Source organism: Mastacembelus armatus, chromosome 22 (assembly GCF_900324485.2).
Source record: "Mastacembelus armatus chromosome 22, fMasArm1.2, whole genome shotgun sequence".
In the NCBI taxonomy this organism is placed as follows: domain Eukaryota; kingdom Metazoa; phylum Chordata; class Actinopteri; order Synbranchiformes; family Mastacembelidae; genus Mastacembelus; species Mastacembelus armatus.
Genome location: NC_046654.1, coordinates 8,683,125 through 8,705,190, shown reverse-complemented (window position 1 = coordinate 8,705,190; position 22,066 = coordinate 8,683,125). Strand labels below are relative to the sequence as shown.

Sequence of the window (22,066 nt, the reverse complement as noted above, 5' to 3'; positions counted from 1 at the left end):
ACTGAGTTGGGTATTTCTGTTATGTTATGACAGAAACCGGCTACCTGTTTCCCCATTTTCAGTCCTTATGCTAGGCTAAGCTAACAGCCTGCTGGTGGAGTGTTATCAATCTTCCCATCTGGGTCTTGACAAGAAAACTAAGAAGTGTATTCCCAAAAATGTTAAGCTGTTATTTTATATTTACTTTCAAACATTTTAGTTTGTTTACCTTACTTTACCTCCTGCAAGCCTGTCATTAATCTTTTCTGTTTCTCTTCTCTCCTATCAACAACTCCAGTATGTAAGTCTGCCTCTCACCCTTGAGCCTTTTCTCCACATTTTTGCAGCACACAGCACTTTTCTTTAGCACTGTTAATCTGTCATTTCTTGCTCTCTCTTCCTCCTCCTTCTTTCAGTTATACTCTCAATACTGATACAGTATGTGTGCCCAGAGTGAGAAATAATGGGTATGTTCGTTTGCTGAGACATAGCGACTCTGAGAGCTCGTTAAACACCAGATAAGAGGCTCTCCACAGCATTCAGTGGCAGCAGAGACGCCAGATAAATCTGCTTGATAAATAAATCTAATCATTGCCCCCTCTCTTCTCTTCCTACCAGGAATCTGATGGAGAGATGCAGCATGACACAAGGTTAGCCACTTTCACTTTTACCTCCTCCTGGCAGTGACACCATCACCACACCTCTGTCTCTCTCTCTACTTCTTCTTCTCTCCATCACTCACATAACCCCTCCTCTTTCCATACACCTCCTCCTGCTCCATTCAATTCTCAGCTCCCTCTCTAACTCTCTCTCTCTGCCTACCAGCCTGTCTCCAGTCAGATTTAGAGGAGGCTTTTTCTAAATGCATGCCGCTCTGAGGGGATGCACAGGCTTATGAATACTGTGGTCTTATCTGCTGAAAATGAAGCGAAAAGAATATAAACGGTAAGGCAAGAATGAGAAGTGCATGCCTGGTTTTATTAGCTATTCTGAGACAAGTGTGTGTAGTTGCTCTGCCACACTTGAAATGAAAACAATGATTGTTGTGAATGCTCTTCTGTAGCTGTTGTGTCATTCTGTCCATGTGTTGCATAGTTTGAGAGCTTGGTCAAAAAGGGTTTGGTCGACTGCTTTGCATTCAACAGTGCGGTGTATTTGGAAAATATAAATACATGTTGTGCTGTGCTTTCAAGTGAACTGAAGGTTTCTGTCACTGTAATATATGCAGCAGTGGCTACTCAAGATTTGGTTGAAGTAAAGCAGAGACTCAGTTTCGATTCAGTTGTCATTTGAATTTTAGTAGTGTGAGAATAATGAGGCACCAAATGTTTTCAGAGCCCTCAATTAACTCGTATTCCTTCACTGGACAAGATGATACCACAGAGAGGCAATTATGACTGAACAAGCATATCATGACAGAGAAAGTTGTTCTCATTACAACAAAATCCTTGCCTTGTATAGATTAAGAAGAAAAGAGAGAGCCTAAGTAGGGGGAATCCATAATGTTGTATTTTGCTTGATGAGTTGAGGAAAGAAGTGGTTGCTTTATATATTAGAAACGAAATCATCAAGTCCCCTTCCATGTGTTGCATTACAGTACGTGTACATTATAATCTGCAGGTCAGCATAACGGATCATAACATCTCCGAGTTAATTGCTTTTACCTACAGTCTCAGCCTCCAGTAAGTGAGGACGATTCCCACTTTCTGATACATAATTAAAGCAAACAGGACCTCAGATAAGGTGTTGTCCAGAGGGAAACTTTGGGTCTTTGAAGTGAGTTTCAAACTTCTTGTACAGTGTAATGAGCTGTAATGAATCTGAAAAAAGAACAATGTGTGGTAACCCTTTCAGCACTATGAGTTATTTAAGCTTGTAATTAATATATCATTAGTTGAATGGCATTAAAATTATATCTGGTGCTATTTTCCATTTGTTCAATCTCCCTTTACAAAAACTACATCCTAACAATTCAGTTTAATCATCGTTATGCATAATCCATTAAAAAAAACTCTTTTTTTGAGAGAAAATTGAAACTCTACATGAATAATTGGTTATTTTAATGGTTAAGCACTTAAAAACACAACAAAATATGAGAATTAATCAGTGTTGAAGGCTGTCCAAACAAATGATCAGCTCCACCAACCACCAGCAGCACACCATGTACTACTCCTCCTCAGCTTTCTGAATGATTGTCATAGCTAATAAGGCAAAGCTTATCACCCGTTGTTTTCTTTCCTTATAAGCTGGAAAAAATAGACTATTGTGCCCTGACAAAACATTTCAGACGCGCTGTCCTCACATGCTCCATGAACAATATAACAACAATATAACAGTACATGGGTGAATGAGCCCATTGAGAAAATATTCACTAGATCAAAGTTTAGTTTTCTAAAATCTGAGTTTGTTGATTGAATTAGATAAATGAAACCTTGTGGTTTCTCATAAAGTCCCATATTTTTTCATATGCAATGTTTCCACTTCAGAGTTCAGTGTATGGTAGATTTCTCTAATTGCCCAACATTAATTTTGAAATTATTAATATTCTGTTTATGAGGTAATTTGCTGAGCCTGTTCACTGGTACCAGACAGAGGAATTGCTGAGCTTTCCAAACACTGTAATACAAACTGTCAGACTGAAATTGAAAGTGGGAATGGTGGGTACTGGAAGGAGCCCATTATGGACTTTAGAACAGGCACAGTGCCCCTTAAGTCAAAAACATGCCGCTTTACTGATAAATGAAACATCACATCTCTAAAAGTTTTACTTTTTCGGTAAACGGGGGAAAATGAAATTTGTCATACAAATGAATGTGTTTAGATCAGTACAAAGGTAGTCTTATGTGTTTGGGTGTATATAGGTGCACATAAAATTACAGTCACAGCTGCTGGGATTACTTTAGCATAATCAAGGACAGAAAAGTGATTAAAACAGTATTAACAGCAAGTTTAATAAAAACATAGAAAAAGAGTTGTACTGGCTTCACTTGACTTGCTCTGACTTTTAATTAGGTCTCTTCAAATGTTTCTGCACACTGTCAACAGCTCTATCTACCCATGATCCACTATGCCTCCAGTACGAGCCGCTGGGACACATCACCAGCCCCTTTGATTCACTCAGATGGAGGAATATGTTCAAAGAGGCTTTGTTTGTTCATCTCTTGGCTTTCACTAAGATAGACAAGTAACATCCAATAGCGGATGCTGTACAAAAGCTCCCTTCAGGTTAGCCTTAAGCAGTTTACTATCTCTCCACTCCCTTATTCTTCTGTCTAATTGTCTCCTGACAGTGAGATCTGAGATTTATGCAGGAATGATTGGTGATGGTGGACTAGTGAAGCATCTGGAAGTGCTTGATGAGGGATCTGCCTTGGAGTATACTCAAGATGTTGGCTTTATCTTTGAGGGCACACATGCATCCGTATTCTCCGACTTATATCCCTGTGAATCACATGTCTAAGTCTTAAGACTGTTTCTCTCTTTGACTTCCCACCTCACCACCCTCAACGCTCCCTGGACTATTTGAGATACGCTTGTCTGACACACAGCATTTACAGTATATGGCTCTGTCAAAGCCAACAGGACAGGGTGAGCTGAGCGACATAAGCCTCTGGAGTGCACATACAGTAAAACCTCAAGTGGCATAAAAACACAAAGTCTGTGCACTGTGTCAGCCACGACTGTAGGATGTGTAGTGTTTTAATAGTGCATATAAAATCCAAAACATTGATTTTAACTTGAAGTTACTGTCCCCACTTAGTTTTAGCTCTGACATGTTTTTTTTATTTAATTCTCACAGCTCATTAATACATTAGCTTCAGTCCTGATCTCTCTTGTTCAGAGACCGCTCCCATTATATCAACAGAAATTTGTTCAGCCTCTGTTGTATCGGGTGACAAAAAAAAAAAACAAGCTCTTTCACCCGAGGAGGATTTTTGTGACACAAACACACTTTTGTGACACTTTCACACTTTTACAAGCTACATGCTTAACAAACTGTGCCCCTATTGCACCCATTACACCTCAATAAATACTTTATTGCTCCCCAGTGGGCCATACATGCCACTGTACATTCAGCCCGTATACACAACGTCTTTTCATCTCCTGCAGTGTGATGCATGGAGGATTTCCAGATGTCCAATCTGGGCTGTGATGATAATGAGAAAAGACTTGAAAGATTCTTTCTTCAAAGGCAAAATTTGGTTGTCATAGTCTTTTGTGCTCTGCAGTGCTGAGCTACTGTACAACACAGGCTTTGCTTTAGAGTAGGGACAATTTTGATGTTTTGGTGAAAGTAATTACTACCTTGTTTTATTATTTAGAATTAACAGTTACATGGTGTATATATAGGATCTAATGTTATAGAATACTTTTACAGTTTTTTTAGTATAGGATTTTTGTTTTATTTTAACAGGCTGTTACTGAATATCCTATGATATAAATATAACTGATCATATTACTACTTGTATGGGAAAGGAGTCACTCTAAGTGATAGACTCACAGAGAATTATCACATAAATCTGCAGTTTGCCTTAAGCTATAAAGACCTTCATAGCATCTTTAGCATTTTGACTTTAGAATCTGAAACTTTGCATTTTGTTTGTTTTTCTAGAAAAGAGCCAACTTTGCAGTACACACTGGTTTAATCAATAGTAGGCTATTTTATGTAAAGCTAAGATACTTTCTATTGACCCTGTGCAGTGAAATTCAAGTCCCAAGTACAAAAAAAAAGAAAAGTTGTATAACAGATGTATGTAGTTAATAATGTTGAATTGTATGAGATGAACATGAAGCACTGTATAGTTATGTCATAACAGCAGGAAAATATCATCCCAATGGTAACAAATGATGGTAAGATATGATTTGACTTAGAAAAAGGCAGGAACACATTTAATGACCAATTGATGCAACCAACCATTTTTCTTTTTCTTGCATGTATGAATTATCTTTTTGTACACAACTTCTCTCATTTCTCTCTCTCTCTCTCTCTCTCTCTCTCTAACTATTGTTGCTTGTTTGAAGGGTTATGAAGGGGTGAGGAGCACAATGAACTGCAGGCCTGCGGCACTGTGTAGCTCTGGAGCCATAATATTGTCAATTTATGTCAGGAAACCCAGCATGAAAGAGAGACAGAGGAGACATGTTGTCAAAACATACAAGTACCACAGTGTAAACCACAAAATATCTAACAGGTTTTTTAATTCCACCGTTAATTGTTTTTGCTGCCACAAAACAATTAATGTAATTAGAGGTCTGGCGATGTTTTTCTTGATGAAAAGGCAAACATTTGTCTAAATTATAGTTGACTCGAACTCCATTTGACCTGATGAATCTGGAGTCATACAGTCTTCAAGTTGTTGTCAAGAATATTTTCTGGTAAATGTTTTCTTTGGTCCAGGCCCACTTTGAAATAATTTCAATCTTTAGCAGACATTGAAAATCTTTTTACCCTTTACCCACAAAGAAAGCTACTCCATGCAGAGGGGAATCTTTTCAGAACACTGTTTTCCTTTATGGTAAAAGTGAAATTCAGGACAAGCAAATGGTTCAGCTGTAACTATATTGCCCATTCTACAAATCCTCCTCTGTGTAATTCTCTGCTCATTCTCACTGTCTTTTTGAATTAATCAGAATAAATACAGGAAAAAGGTAAACCTAAGAGAAATTCTAAAGAGAGAAATTGTGATTTGGAGCTCTTTCCCCAAGGTATGCAGTCTTTCTAGAAAACATTTCTTGTAGATTTTATTTTATGCTTTAATTGTTGAACTTACTTGACAGAATTGTTGAGTAGCACAGAATAAAGTTATTGGTGTTTTAGCCAAAGGCCAATCTCATACTGACTGCACAATCACTGTAACTACACTGAGGGGTCCTGCAAATGAGACCTGACGTGCAGTAAAGAGGGATTCAGTCACAGACCTCTGATCAAAAAAGTAATCTGAAAGTGACTGGAGTTTCACCTTACAAGGATTCTTTTGATTAGGGATTAATATAATATTTAAAAAAAAACTCAAATCCTGGTCAAGTGTTCAGACTAACTTAATCATTTTTTTTTCTCTTTCGTTTTCCCTTTACCTTTTAAGGAAACTCAATTTCCCAGTTTTGGAAAGCAATTTACTGACTTTAAAGAGTACTCCAGCAAAGTATTGCAAATAAAAAGTTATATAGCCTGCAACAGATGGATTCAATATTTACTCCTAGTCTATGTTTGTCTTCTAAATTGACTTTGACATACAAAATCAACAGTTGCTCTTGACATGCAATTAATCACAGTGGTTATTATCATTAACAGTATTTATTAATTACTACCAAAATGTTTTATAAAGCTGACAGTTAAGACTCTTATCTTGCTGTGGCCATGCTGCACTAGTCAGATCCAGAATCATCTTCTGATGTGACAGATAAAGATGTACTGTGCTATGCAGCATAACAAAGCAGGTTTAAATTGGAATGTGAGTAGCTTTGGGTTGGCGGTACCACACTGTATTAAGTATGGATTGGCAGGAGCGAGTTACAGATGGGGCTGCAACACTAGATGCATTATATTGCCTAAGAACGTCTTTATTACTTAGCTCAGATTGCCACATGTCACTCTTCCATGAAAGCAAAAGGGCTTTTATGTCACACTTCTGGTTTACTGGCCTATTGGGGAAACATCAATTAAAGAAACTGCCACACTAATCAGATGTTTTTGTTTTGTTTGTAATTTAATTCATCTATCCTAAAGTCCTAACCATAAACAGTATGAGGCTTAGAGATGGCAACATAGCAGCCTTGAACTGAGCACGCACATACAGTACCACAGCACGATGTGGGAAAGATCCCCATGTGGAGTCCTGCTGTGGCCTCCTGATGTGATCTGATAAGAAACAGAGTAAAATCTACCTAGAAATTGTCAACATCGATAGAATGCTGGCTGCTTCCTCTGAAGCTCATTCATACAAATAAAGCTGTATTGCTATGACTGACATGCTGTTTAAAGGGCCAGGGATATATGAAGGAGCAGGAGGGAGTTTGATGAGTCATAGCAAACCCAGGGGAAGCTATTCATTATCAGGTAATTTATCCCCAGGAGCTTTTTGTGTTGGAAAACAGCATTATGTTTACAAAGCCTGAGAGTCATTTCCAACAGATTGTCTGTTTGGCTCTGAACCGTGTTTGATATCACCTTCAACATGTTTGGGTCTGATACTTGTCTAATACTGCATGTAATGTTTCTGATTTATACTGTTGTCACAATCACAGTAACACTATGCAAATTTTACTGACATTTTCAGATCATTTGTTTCTGGCTCTTAGGTTTTAGGGGCTCAAACAAAGCTGATACTTAAGGCTTTTATTAAAAGAAGTTAGTGTTTTGCAAGTTTTTATTAGTTTCAAGGCCAGTGGGTTTTTTTTCCCTCTTACCCACTTAAGGTCGAGGCTCTTTTGATATGTAGATAGAAATGAAAGATAAACAGTGTGAGGATCACGCTTCAGTTGCGGTTCTTGTCTTCAGGCAGCAAATTGTGTTGACTAGTCATCATCATTGCTCTGGTGACTTAATCCACAAAGCTGTTTTTCTGGCCGGTGGTAGTGGAGCATGCACAAGAGACTATTTCTGGAGTCTTGCATCACATGAAATACACAACACATGGCTCTCAAGTAAAGTTCCATCTACTGTGGAACATCATACCAAGGAGGAAAAAAAAAAACTTTGTAAACTGGAAAATATTGTTGCTAGTTATTGCTACTTCTGTTTATGTTTGGTCATGTTTTGTTGTTATTATTTCATTTTGTGTTATGAAGCAGCTGAGCTGTAGCTGAAGGATAATTCTACTTTATTGCATCTATTTGTAGTTTTGTAGTGTTATCTTGTAGTTTTGGCCACAAGTCCGATCATTAATAGTAACACTGCATCAAGTGAATTGCTAGGTTCTGAGAATGCAGCAGAAGAGCTAAAAGTAAGTCAAATTGAGCACGAAACATGGTCAATCAGAGAATCATACAATCCCCCAGGTTAGCCTTGGTTATGTTGAAAAGAAAATAAAGATAAAAACAATAGTCATTATACAAATTTTGGTGTAAACATCTATCACAGCGTACTAGACAGACATCCTGGTTTAACTTTCAACTACTGCGCGGTCCTGTGCAGTGAAAGAATATTACATTGCAGTTTAACCTAGAAGTAATGTGGTTAGACAAGGCTCTGGATGAGATGACACAGGCGGTGTTGCATAAAGAGCAACAATGTCCACTTAGGGGGGAAGGAGGTCAGGGTGGATTGAGCCAGCACAGGATTTTACAACAGGAGACATTTGTTTCTTTCCTGTTATGGCCATATCCACAGCCACACAATGGAAGGTTTAGGTTGCTCACACAGTTCTACAGCACTGTCACGTTTAGTTACATTCGTTTGCAGACTCTTCATTTAGAAAAAATAGTCGGTCTGTTTTGTTTAGCATATAGTTTATTCGCATTGTTGGACAGTACACTGTTTTCTAAATGAAAAAAAATAACTGAATATTTATTTAACACTGTTTTGCCACATTGTTGGTTTATTTGTATCTTGGCAAAAATGTAAAATCAGGCAGAAAACAGCTTACAGGATGACAAGTTGAATAACATGCAGGCTGTGGCTATGAAGTAAGTCTTTGAAAAATGCACTTTGTACAACAAAAGATGGCATCTTAAATATATATATATTTATATATATATATGAAATTTTCTCTCACAATTTGTTAAATTAATTGATTTCTCTTTGTCTTTTGAGTTACCGTTACTTTTCTTTATTTGCCTCAGAGCTCAGCCCTGTTTCAAGCCAATACAGTTTTTTTTTTTTGTTTTTTTTTTTAACCTAACCATATTTTTGTGCCTACACCTGGTGCGCTCCACATTCATTATTGTAACCATGCCAACAACAATCCTGTGCATGATAACGACCTACTGAGCTCATTAGGAGGTGTAGTAGGCCCCTACAACAACAATAATGTGCATCTATGCTCTGAGTAACTGCCATTGTGTGATAACATTTCAAACAGGTGCTTCTCATTTCCCACCAGCAGTCACTTTCTATTTCGAATAAGCATGAAAAATACTTGGAGGACCACTCCAGTGATTTAGATCATCTTTCTGACTATTGTCTTATTTACAGCCTGCTTGAATATCTGAGCCCACCCCCACCCCCCAAGGGGATTTCTTTGCAGCAATGGTCCCATGTTTAAAAATCTCAGCAAATATTTTTATTAATGTGTCATAATAGCCCATAGGAATGATGGCTAAAAGAACAAAAATAACACCTATGCAGTCATCCTCTCAGCTGCAACTTGACAATTTATTGTTTACAGTAGGTAAGGTGCATGTGTCTCTGTGTGCTGCTCACTTAATAGCAGACTTCACTAGGGATGGCACTTAAGCCATTAAAGTTTAATGCTCTCGTTCGGTCACTATGAATAGTATATCTGGCAGGCTGCAGCTCTGCCTCGCTCACCTCCCATGGCTCATTACTAGTAAATCAACCTGCAGGCACCATAAGGACTCCCTGTTGTAAATCCAAGATATATGCTGTCTGGTTGTGACCTTTAGTAGGTTTAGTAAGTTTTTTTTTTTTTTTTTTTTTTTCTGAATTAAACTGGAGTAACTTGACTCTGAGAGCTTTTCTCATGAAAGAGAAAGTACACAGGCAGCGTGGAGCCTGAAGTAGGTTATAGTCTGTACCATTACCACAACCATTTGTTGTACTCCCAGTACTGTGCATTGTCTCATCATTATGACAAGCATTAACACTTGGGAAGAGTATTTCAGGTAAATACGGTTTACTCATGTTTCCTTCCAAACTATAGACTCCTCTTGATACTTAGGAGGGATCTTTGAAGAGAGGAAAGTGTGCTTGATTTGCATATGTTTTGCTGTTTTGAGTTTCGCTGGTGGTGTAGAAACAGGGGTAGGCCTATCATGAGGCTCTCGGAGGACTTAAAATTTGTTCCTTCATGTGGATAGTGTTTACCAAACAACACCTGAGGCACCATGATCTGCTGTTTATCCCCCTGGGGGAGGTGTTATGATACAGTATGGGTACAGTTCTTCATATATGACCCTATAGGGAGGTGTGCGTGTGTGTGCGTGTGTGTGTGTGTGTCGGGGTGGATTCCATACGACTGCACTTCCAATTCAGTAACTATTTCTGTCTTCTTTCTCGCTCTCTCTCCCTCTGTGACTTGCAGATAAGAAAACAGCTATAGCAACCAGAGTAACACTGTTTCCAGAAACTGCCATTGTTTCCTGAGACCGTGTTGAAGGGAGATTAAAAATAATAAGTAGTGTTGCCATTAGAAATGCCAGCAGGCGACAAAACATTCATTCCAGTTTGTTGCTGAACTGCTACCCTGCCACTCTGTAGGGGCTGATAAAAGTTATGCTTCTGGCAACCCTGGTTTGTATTTATGCATTTATGCTCACTTGGCTCTTAAGGACAGCACACAGTGCTTTTCAAAACGCAAATATACGGACTCATGAAATGTTTATGTCCTAGTTATGGCCGGTGGGGTTGAGTAGAGGTATTTGTTGAGGTAAATTGCACCCCCCTCCTTAATTACTGCCAGAAATTTTGTTCTACAGTCGCTAGAGATTTATGGCTCAAAATATTGTCTTTTTTTTTTTTTAAACAGTGGCTCTTTGACTACACAGTAAGCAAAGGCAGCTTCTCATTTGTAGTCCACAATCATCTTTATTTTAGGCTGAAACCACAACTGCTGCTGGTTGATTCTATCATTGTTTGGCTTTAACACATCACTGTTGGTTGCTTTCTTCTTCTTTTTTTTTTTTCAAGCAAAAAAAAAAAGTTTAGATTTATTCTTTGTTGTTCATATTTCACGTTTATTTTTTATTATAATAGAAGAAACTTTTAAGGTGAAGACTAAATCATATGCCACTACTCTGGATAATGACTTTAACTGCTGTTGCTGAAGTAAAAACAAATTCAGTACTATTCTGATGGCCTCATGGACCAGCTTCCACACGAAGGTAACCTGCTACACAGTGACACAGTGGACGCGCTAGTCATGAAGTAATCCGTACCCGACTTACTGTAGTATTGTGAAATGCGCCTTAGCCCTGGAAGTAACAACTAGCATCAAGTATCTCTGTTACTGCAGCTCCAAGAATGCTACTTAACGTGGAAATATCTAAAGATTGGCAGGAGAGGGGATCAATGAATAATCAATCAGTTTAGAGCAGCAGTTTTTATTTTACTTTTTTACTTTTTTTATGATTTCTTACAACATATTATTTACATGTGTTTTATCTACATTGAATCAACAAGACTGAACAGATGAAGGTGCATGAAGAAGGAGGGGCACTTTTTTTTTTTTTTTGGTATTTTATTCTAGCTACTGGAAGGTAATGAAGCTCTTATGGTGACGGGGACCTGGGTTCAAGCCCTAGCCTTGAAAAGCAATGACGATGGATGAAAACAGCAACACACATGCATTCATCATAACAATGATTTATTAAGGAGTAACCTCTGTGGTCAGCTGCTCAATAACTCTATTCCATAGGGTCATGCAAGCGGCTGCACTCAATTGTTTCCAGCAAGGGAGAGAAGTAAAACGATGAAAATGATTGGCTTAAATTGAAATTAAATTATTAACATATTTATCTCAACATTCATTGCTGTTAATTCTTGAAGTGTGTAATCAGTGTTTCTTATATTTTAAAAATTCAAAAGGGATTATAGATTAATAGGAAACACATCTTTGTACATTGATCTTATAATTGGAAGTGCACAATTATAAATGGAGGGTGCAGTAATTCAAAGTACTGCATACTATTTAAGTTTGTTTACCAAACCCCTCTAATTGGTCCTCCAGGTCTGCCTTGTCCTGCCAAAATGGCTCATTTTCTTGAATACACACAAAATCTGCTTTTCTCAGGAGTCAACAGAACGAAATATGCTGCTAAATCTGTGGAACTTCAAAGCTGTTTTTCTCTGCTCTCTTGCCAGGGTCATCACAGATAGCCAACTCCTATCTGCCTCCCCAGGCAAGACTTAGAGCTCTGACTGTTGGTTTGTGGTTAGCGTTCAAACTTGGCCTCAGCGTTCAGCCAACCAGCAGCAGCAACAGAGCAACTACAGCAACTACACACACATGAGAGCTGAGGCAGAGAGAAAATATGAAAAAGATATATATTGGCAAAACTGCCCTCAAAACCCAGAGAAATGGTTGCAAGCATCAGAAAAGAAGGTAAGATGAGTCAGTATGGGGCATGTTTTAAACTCTAAACATCAGCTCCATTATTAGGGAATCCATTTCATTCATTTTGACTAATGGAAATGGATTCTCACTGGGAGGTCATTTGCATTAAAAAAAAAAAAAAAAAAAACCTCTGGGAAACATAATGTGACATCTGTTCACTCCCAACATTTATCCTCATTCATCTCTTTTCATGTATCAGCTAAGCTCTACATCCAAATTATTGCTGTGCTGCATTTTACTAACAACTCTCCTAATACACGTGGATGCCAACAAAAAATGTGATGCCCTAAAAACAATCAGTGGCTGTGTGTTCAGACTTATTTAAACTGGCATTAGTTAGTGATAAGAACCCAGAGCAATTTTCAGATGTACTTACAGCTGTTTTTTGGCTCCTTGACGTGTCATTTTCCATCACTTGCAGCAGCTGCTAGGCAGTGGATTTTGTTTTATTATAAGGTCAGGCAAGCAGAGTGGGCAGAAGCTGCAAGCTTCAGCATATTGGATACATAAACTATTCACTGGCTCATTGATCTATTGATCAGTCTATCCATCTATCTTATCATTTACAAGGGAGTAGTTCACCATTTTGCTTTTTTTTTTTTTTTTTTTTTTCTCCATGAGTGAGAGGTGTGATTCAGATGACAAACAGCAGTTCATGCTGTCTGGGCAGTCTATCACTGGAGCCCTGTTGCCAGTTTCAGGCTGTAAAACAGTATTTGAGTTTTAGTCTTTGTATACTGTTGTACTGTACAAGTTTTACCATGTTGTATCTGGTATATTTCAACAGTTTAATTTGGTGTGTCAGTGGGAGTTACATACCCAGTACATCTATGCATTTATGCTTTGCTCCCAGTCAATTAAGAAATTGTTTAAGCCTATAAAACCACATGTTGTCATATATTTATGTTTTGGTTCAGGTTAAACAAGCAAGAAATGACATGTCACTTAAGACAGCCTTAAAGGTGTTAGTAGTCATGTTTATTTGTTTTGGGCAGAGCTGCTGCTGCTGCTGCTTCCAGTGTTTTTCTAAGCTCAGCTACCAGCCCAGATCCAGTGTTCAAATTATTCAGTTATTTCTTTAGACATTTTCTGCCTTTATCTGCTGTTTTGGCGAAGTGCCAGATGCCAATCTAATATTCTAAATTCTACATTTACATTTAAGTGCTTAATGTTGCTCAGCCACTTGCATATTGACTTTTTATAGCTTGATGAACACTTACTTAGCAAGGTACACAATCATTAAGGGTTGTCCATTGCCCCTCCCATATATCGACACAGCAGGGTCTATAAGTCTTTCTGTGGACAACATTTGCTTTTTCCTTAGTACCAACTCCCTAATTGAAGCTATGGGCCGAGGTGAATTTGGAGGTGCTCTCATTGCGTCTGCTAGTTGGCAGCGACGAGCCATCAAACCTCTCTGTCGAGCCAAGTATCCATCAGTCTGGCAAAATGCTAAATCCCCCAGGGCACACACTGCCCCTGCCCCCATCTCTACCCTTTCATTACCACATCCATTCCCTCAGTCAGTCCTGTCGGTGTGTTTTCATGCCCCACATTCAAACTTGCATCAAATGCACGGCTTGAAATACTGCTCCCTGTCTGGTGTGCTGCTGTTATTTGTGCTGTTGTTGGAGCTGTGCTACTCTGGCCTCTCATTCACTCCCCCTCTCATGCTTTTTCTTTGCTCTTTCAGTCTCTTTCGCTCTCTTTTAGGTCTTACACACAAAGCCATGGTCCATTCTATATTTTCTCTCTTCTTCAATGGTCTGCATCTGGGGGCAAAAAATCCTTTCCTTTTTTGGAAAGATTTGATCTGGGGGGTTGTAATGGAATTCACTATTACATCGATGAGAGCCCCTGTCCCAGATCTGCACCTTCCTTGTGAATGGAAAATAATTAGTATTCCTCCTCCATCCATCCTCTCCTCCCCATCAGCCTCACTACCTTCCCTTAGCCTGGGACCTCTCTCACTCCAAACTAAATTACACTCCAGCTCCACTTCATCCCTTTCCCTCCCTCTCACACAAACCAGCCTCCATGCACACTTTTTACTTCACTGCCTTTTCTGCTGGTCAGTGTTCTCTCTCTCCTCCTGTACTGGGCTCTATGAACCTGACAAATGTTTACAGCAATGAAAGTGTACGTGTTGTGAATGTGTCCATAAGTCCTGTTCTCTAAACTCTCTCTGCCACCTGTTCAGCTCTTTCCATGACCACAAAGATGACCTCCGTAAGCGGCTGTCGTACACGACCCACAAACTAGAGATGCTGGAAACAGAGTTCGAATCTACACGCCAGTATCTCGAGACGGAGCTACGCCGGGCCCAGGAGGAACTGGAGAAATTTACAGAAAAACTACGCAGGTGTGTGTGTGTGCACATAGGCATAGCTTTTTTTTTGTATGTAAGATTATCAGCTGTGTAGCTCATCCACTAGGAAAAAAAAAACATATCAAGAAAGTTTAGGAGTGGTTTCCCATGCTGTAGCATGCCATGTTAAAGCCATAATAGCTTAAGGGCACTGAATTAAACCAAAAGCAAAACGTTCTGTCAACATAAGATCATAGAGAGGAGTAATAATTGTTCAATAATTGTTCTCCCATTATTACTATCTTTCTCTACCTTCAAACATACTGTAGTTGCCATATGCAGATATGGTCGAGAGGGGGAGGAAAAAAAAACATAATTGAAAACATTCATACTTATTCTTCCAACTTTGGGATAAAGCTTAATTCATTATTTTAACAGGGAGCCAAAGCTCTGCAGTAATAAACAGATGAGTGGCCCTTCAGTTATGAATTTTAATTTAGCAGAATGATGATAACCTGGGAGCAATGAGATTATCTGCAAACACTGCAAACCTTCCAGTCAAACAGAACACAGTGTTCTCTGTGGACACGGTATAAATGAATGTGATAAATGGTCCAATTCTTTGTGCTGCTCTAAGTAACAGTGTTGCCGCTCATAACAGCAGGTTTTATTGCAGATGTCTGTTCTCCATCAATCAGGCGACCTCTCTCATTTTCATTTACACCCCTTTACCTTCTCAAATCTCTTTCAGATCTTTCTTTTATGCTGTGTCTTTGCTTTTGTCTCTACTGTCCACACTCTCTGTGCCAGCCTGGTTAATGGAGCCATAAATGCTGGTTTATCAATACTCTCTGAGGCCTGAGAGCTAATGTGAAAATGTGATACAGAACGTGACATGATAAAATAAGTACACCAGGAACAAGTTAACAAATAGAGTGTCCAAGGTCCTGTTTCATTAAGCTCACTAATGCACTGGAAGACTATGAAAGGACAATGGTGAGAGAAAGTGCAGGACATTTTGAGTTAATACAAAAGCATAAGGGAAAAAGAAAATATAAAAAAGTCATTGAGGTTGAAGACATGCTTACTGATTTTATATCATAAAGTATTTCAGTAGTTAAAACATTTTTACAATCATCTTTTCTCACTGCTTTCTATAATCATATTTTTAGCCCTTTTCTTTGTGTTTTAGCTTAGCAGATTTTTATCCTGAGTGATCTTCAGATCTGAGTCAGTATGTAAAATCGCCTGCAAATCCCTCCAAGATCCATCGTCAGTGGCCTGATTTAGTAATTTATTCATTTCTCTTTCTAATTTTATTCTCATTCCTGGTGCTTATATAGATTTAGGTACGGCACAGTACATTTTAAGGGGGCATAATTCTTTTCTTTTCTTTTAGGATCCAGAGTAGCTATGCAGCTCTTCAGAGGATCAACCAGGATTTGGAGGACAAGATGCAGAGGACGGTAAGAAACCTCTGTTGAAATGTTTGCTTTTTTAACTTGAGTGAGAATTACTATACTTAAGTACAGTTTGGGGGAAATTTGAATGCATTTTATACCGAAATACCTTTTACTTCATTAGATGTATTTAATAGTTGCAACTGCTTTTCACATTTAGGTAAGATGAACATTTGTTTGTGTTTGGTTTGACTGTTCTGGCATACTGTAGAAACATAGTGAGGATTTCATTTGAGATGGTAAATAGTTATAAACACCACAGACCCTGAATGTCTCATTTTAAAATCATTTAAATATGGATAAGAACAACAGTGACATGAATCATGGGGTAGAACACGTGTATTTACAATGAACTAAAACCATGACAGAGATGTGAACTCTTCTAGGAGACAAGGCTGCTGTTTTCATACAGCTGTTCATCTTTGGTACTGATGATTTAACCAGGAGAGCTTCTGTTAAACCTCTGCCTGTCTGTTACTTATAATTGTCTTTTAAATGTTGAAAAATGAAAAAACATGCATCCCATTTTGCAACTCTCTTGTACTATATATATACAGAACAGTGCAGATCGCCAAATGTGCCATAAGAGTGTAATGTAATGTAATCAAGACCCACTTAACTAAATATAATTTAATGATTGCATTGTGTTAAGTATAAAAAACCATGCTGAGATAACGGGAAAAGTGCCAGACTGCTGTTTCAAGCTCAGAGGCAGGAAGAAAGGCCAAATATCAATAAACACATGAGCTTCAGATCTTGGAATACAGTGATCATACCAAGTGTCATAATGATAAACTATGGTCTAATTTGTACCAGAGAGTTGAAGAGTGATGATGACATTTACTGTCTCTTCTTTCTCTCTCTCTCCGTCCGCCTGTGTCTCCTGTCTGAGAAATGAGAAATCTACTATAATCGATTTGAACACACCTGTTTAGCAGCAGAACCACTCTCAGCTCTCTCAAAGCAATTACATGATCAAAGACAGGCAGCACAATCAATGTCCAAAGTAATTGGTCTTACCTGCCATGCAACCCTGTTAGAAAACTATTACAGCTAACTGCTATTCTGGACCTCGTCAGCAAGTGTCCAATCACATCACGTCGAGAGGTTCCCTGAGCGTTTTCCCTCTCGCAGCCCCAGCTCTGGGATGTATCAGCCAGCATCAGTGCAAAAGATGAGCTGGCTCTCCAGCGTAGTTCATCCTTGTGACGTACAGTATGTTGATTAAAGTGGATCATAATCTCATCAGAAATTTGATCAATACGAGCCATTTGCTAGAATATTGACCAATGGCAAGCTAAATAGTGAGATAAAACAAATTTTTGTAGTCAGCTGATTTTCATGCTACTTTGATATTTTAGGATTTTGTGCATATTTATTTGTTAACTTGGAACAAGGGAACGTTGGCTATCTTGGTGAAAACACTGGATGCAGAGGGAAACAGCTTAGAAGTGACATGATGTAACTATTTCTTGATGAACAAAGGTTTACAGTATCTGTCTATGGAGATGACTCAGCTTTTAGCTATTGTTCATCAAGAAGTCATTGGAGCAAGTAACTCCCCATAAAAAACTCCCTGTCTTTCACCTTATTGTTCCGGAATGAATGCCCCTCATCATCCCAGCGTCTGCAGCGTTCACATTGGACAGTCTCACATATTTCACAGTGTTGGAAATAGTGTGCCCATTATTTAGGTGAAAGGTGGAAAAAATGTGGAGATTGGAGTGGTTGATGGATGTTATAATTCAGGTTCATGTCATCTCACAGACAATTCATGTTTTTTATTTAATGCTTTATGGGTATTTTTAGGAAATGGCCCTGTTTTTGGAAACTGGTTCCCTTGTAATTATTTCTCAAATGTTTGTGGTTTGACAACTTTTAGGTAACAGTAACAATAATCTCTCCCTCACCTTATCTAAGTCCCTTAGTTGTCACTACTACAATACAGAGATACTAAAGAGTGAGTGAAATAAAAGATATATAAGATGCATGTCTGAATAGTAATCAGTCATTGCAGTAGTCGTGCATGTCCCTCTAAGATACCACTATGAGAAATTTGTAATTTTGGGGAAATGACCATTTAAAGTAAGCTACTGTGAATACCAATATTTTGATTTGTGGCAGATAATAGAGATTTTCGTGGTGGATTTTTCTGCTCAGTTATACCTGGTGCTAGATCAGTGAGGTGCAAAGATTTGTAATAAATCACAAAATACCAACATTTATAATAGCATCTGCCTTGTAGCTTATTTTTCCTTATATTCCAGTGTCATCTGTATTGCTTTGTCATACCACAAATAGACTGAGCCTAAAATGTGTTTCCATCATGGATCATTTCATTCATACAGCACATACACATAAACACATTCTAGTCATGTGAAATTGATTTTGAAAACTGTTGGTTTTTCAAGGGGATTGTCTATGTAGCAGAGAGCCTTGGTGTAACAAATCAGTCTTCATGGCAGGAGACAGTATGGGTTTTTTTAGAGACAGGCCTCACTGGAATTGCCATTTCTTTTGATGTGATGTCATGCAATGGCATTTCAAGGGGGAAATATGTTCCTTTGTAGAAGACGGAGCAGGCAGGCAGTGACAAAGGCAGCTCCAATCAAATCAGACACGTAATTAAAAGTTCTGAGAGGCTTAAACTGGCAAGGTTAACAGAAAAACAGCAAAGAATAAAACAGTTTCAAAAAAAGTGCAAAGCAAGAGATTCAGACCTGGAAGAACTGACAAGATGCACATTGTGATGACGTTGGAGTAGTTCAAGAGGGAACTGTCTGCGTTTTGATTTGTAGATAAACAGTGCTGCAGATGAAGCTGTTTGTTTTTGAATGGAATAGTACATTTATGTGTCTTTACCTTTCCTAAACGCAGCTGTTGGCGCCAGTTAGAGCTTGATGCCTGGGAGACAGTTTAGTAAGAGTTTAAATTAATCTTAGATCAAAACATTTTCATTTATTACGTTTTATAAAATGTGTTTTTTTTTTTTAATCTAAATCTTTTTTTTTTTTTTTCACAAATGCTGTTTTCTGTTACAAGATGCTGACCTGAGGCACTTCAGTTTCAGCTGTCCATGGTGCTGAAAATCACTGCTTTATTTGTAATCCTCCTAAGAGTCTGTCAGGGTCAGCTAACTAACAGCCTTCCTGGACTTGGCAGGAAATCAAGGTCTCGTTCGATGACTGTCCTCATAATGATAATAGCCACTTCATCAGTGCGTGCCGCCTCTTAAGTGAATTTAATCAAAAATCAGAAGATAAAATTTTTCTGAAATGGGCCATTATCCATAATGAGTACTTTTTACTTTTGCTAATACTAATAGTGATTATTTAATAGTGATTCTCTTTTAGTGAAATGTTCATTCAAAAATAAAAACATTAGATCAATATTATTTGATTCAGGATCAATGCATTTCAGCTACACAGTCTATCATACATGGTCATAGAGCAATAAATGTCTGTGTTGAATCTAAAAGAAGGAAACATGGACTATATACTGGTAGGGAGGTAGGTTTAGATAATAAATATGTTTGGTTCCTTACGGAGTGTGTGCATGGAGGACAGAGTGGTCATAGAAGCCTTTTTTGTTGTATTTATTGTTGTTTGGAGGTTACAGAACAGGTGGATAGTAAATAATGGCTTCTTGGTTCATGTTGACCAGTGTTGGAGGTGTGAGATGAATAATAGCTCAGGTGGTTTTGTGAAGACGTCTGTTGTGACTGTGTGTTAATGTGTTGCATTGGATGAGCACTCCTCTCTGTATGTGTTGCTCTCTGCTCCTCGATGAGCAACAACAGCTCCTGTCTGCATCGCTGGAATTAGTGTCTCTAACACCACTGTCGCAACTCTTCAGTGAAAAAGTGAAAATTACACACGGGAGACAGAAGCATCATAGTGAAAGCAGACAGATCCACTAAGCATAATTACCTGCTCCTGATTCTTTCTGGAGCAGAGAAGCAGCAGACTCAGCCTAATGCTGCTTTTTACCCTCTTTTTTACAATCAAAATGCATAGTTTACTATAGAGAACATTTATGAAAACCAATTATTCCTGCAATATAGTCACTCATTTCTATTTATCTCAGTAGATGCCATAAAAATTCAGAAACATAAAATTGCTGACTGAAGAGATCGCCAACCTTCTATCTCTAAATTATTTTATGGGCAGTTCATTCACTAAAGGAAAATGTGAGTCTTTAAATGATTATTCATACTCCATCATCTAATTTTTCTCATTTTGTCAACAGATACTATAAAGAGAAAAGAACCAACAAGTATTAACTCTGAAGCTTATTCCTCTGTACCACAGAGCTCCACTGTTGAGGGAAGTTGTTATTAAAACATGTTAATGTTGCATTGGGTGACATTTTTCTTTGAGATAATTATCCCACACTCAGTGGAGCACTAAGTGTGTGTTAACCCACAGCCAAAAATTGCCCCCAACTAATGCTGCCCTTTTCGCTCATTATGTTTGTTAAGTACTACAATGTCATAGTAATACTACAAAGTAGTGAATAGTTTGAAAAAATGAAGCTATATATTTGTGACCAGTTTTTAAACATTCACATTTTGAGTACTGTCACAACAGGGTAGTGGAGTCAAAAAGTATTGTGGTGTAGAAAAGTACATTGGTGCTTTGGGATGTTTTCATGGGATTTGAGTTTTGCCTACTATTACTGATAAATGCAGTTTTTTGGGACTCTTCAGAGCTATAGCACATCATCCAGGGGGAGTATCCGACCAGTGTGTCACTGTAACTTCAGCAACTACTGTGGTAGTAATAGTAGTTACTGCAGCAGCTATTGTTAGATTCACATATGTTCAGGTTTGGGCAGGAACCACTTTGGGTTTGCCAGAGATTTTCTCCCACCTCCACTGTGTCCACTGACTGGCTTTTTGGTCTGCTAGTTTCTGAAAAAAGATTTCAGAATCAGCCTTGTTCAGGGCGGTGGTTATCTTTGGTGTCTTCATGTGAAAATCCTCTTTTAATAAGGTTAGAAAATCTAATTTGCCTCTTTTCTATTCCCCCTAAAAATAAGACTTAATCTGTAGTGGAGTTTTCTGCTGTCCTGTGAACTGCAGTCTTCAGTAATTGCATCTCATGGGATTTAGGCTTCATTTGCTGCCCAGTGAAGAGGCAGAAGTTCCAGCAGAATACCTAAAGGCAAACCCAGGCTGTCTTGGCATATTTTTCACTTATTGTACACACTTTTTATCCTCTGTGTACTCATTTCAACAAAGCCTCCTGATCAATAATTGAAACAAGCTTTACAAGTTTTGCTTTCAGTGTTATTGTTTTATTCCATCACATATTTGCATTATAAAGCCAAGTCAAAATTTAAATGCATAAATGTTCAAAGGTCATATTTACCTTGTTCTGAGTAATTAGAAGACACTTGCACACGTTTGTTTAAAAGACAGAAAGAGGCAGCAGTGAGTTTCTGTAAAACCATGTGTCCCCCCCCCCGCCAGGTCAATCTGCTTAAGATATGATGTGCATATTAATTTTCCTTGATGCTGTTCTTCTATCTGTGTGACACCAGCTGATAATCTCGTGTTGACAGCCTGTGTATCCAACACAGTGTGACTAGAGGAGATAGAGGAGGAGAAAAAAAAAAAAGCTGGCCGTAATGCTGTTAATTGAAATGACTGTACACTTCCTCCCTCTCTCCAAAATCCAGTATAAGATCACGTTCATCACATCAGGCTTATTAAGATTGCCCTCAGCTCATTTTTAATCTATAGATATGTAGACTCTGTTTCCAGTTTTGCCTCTAATCATGTAAAAGTGGAGCCTGAGTAGGTTAGAAGATCCAAGAGATTTTATGAGTATATGAAAGTTATCAAAGTCAGCAGCTAGGAAAAAAAATCCAAGTGGCGGATTATTTAAAAAAAAAAAAAAAAGAAAGAAAAGTAAAACACTTATCACACTTTTTACACATTTAGTGTCACTCTAGCTGACAAGGCCATGTTTGAAATCCATTTATCATAAGAGGTTTTTCAACCAAAGAATAAGATAAAGCTGAATCTGCCTCTTGGATCCTGTGAGACTGAGGCAATGAAGGAATGCATTGTGCTACTTACT

At 38.3% G+C, this 22,066-nt stretch overlaps 1 protein-coding gene across 1 annotated transcript in view; it reads left to right on the top strand.

The window, feature by feature from the left end:
* Nucleotides 1-12,068: 12,068 nt before the first annotated feature.
* The window catches only part of begain (brain-enriched guanylate kinase-associated), a 17,392-nt gene continuing 7,394 nt past the window's right edge, over nucleotides 12,069-22,066 (top strand). The window contains exons 1-3 of the mRNA XM_026300665.1: nucleotides 12,069-12,200; nucleotides 14,413-14,574; nucleotides 15,920-15,986. Coding sequence (XP_026156450.1) covers nucleotides 12,130-12,200; nucleotides 14,413-14,574; nucleotides 15,920-15,986 — 300 coding nt within the window. The 5' untranslated portion in view covers nucleotides 12,069-12,129. The remainder of the gene's footprint in view (nucleotides 12,201-14,412; nucleotides 14,575-15,919; nucleotides 15,987-22,066) is intronic.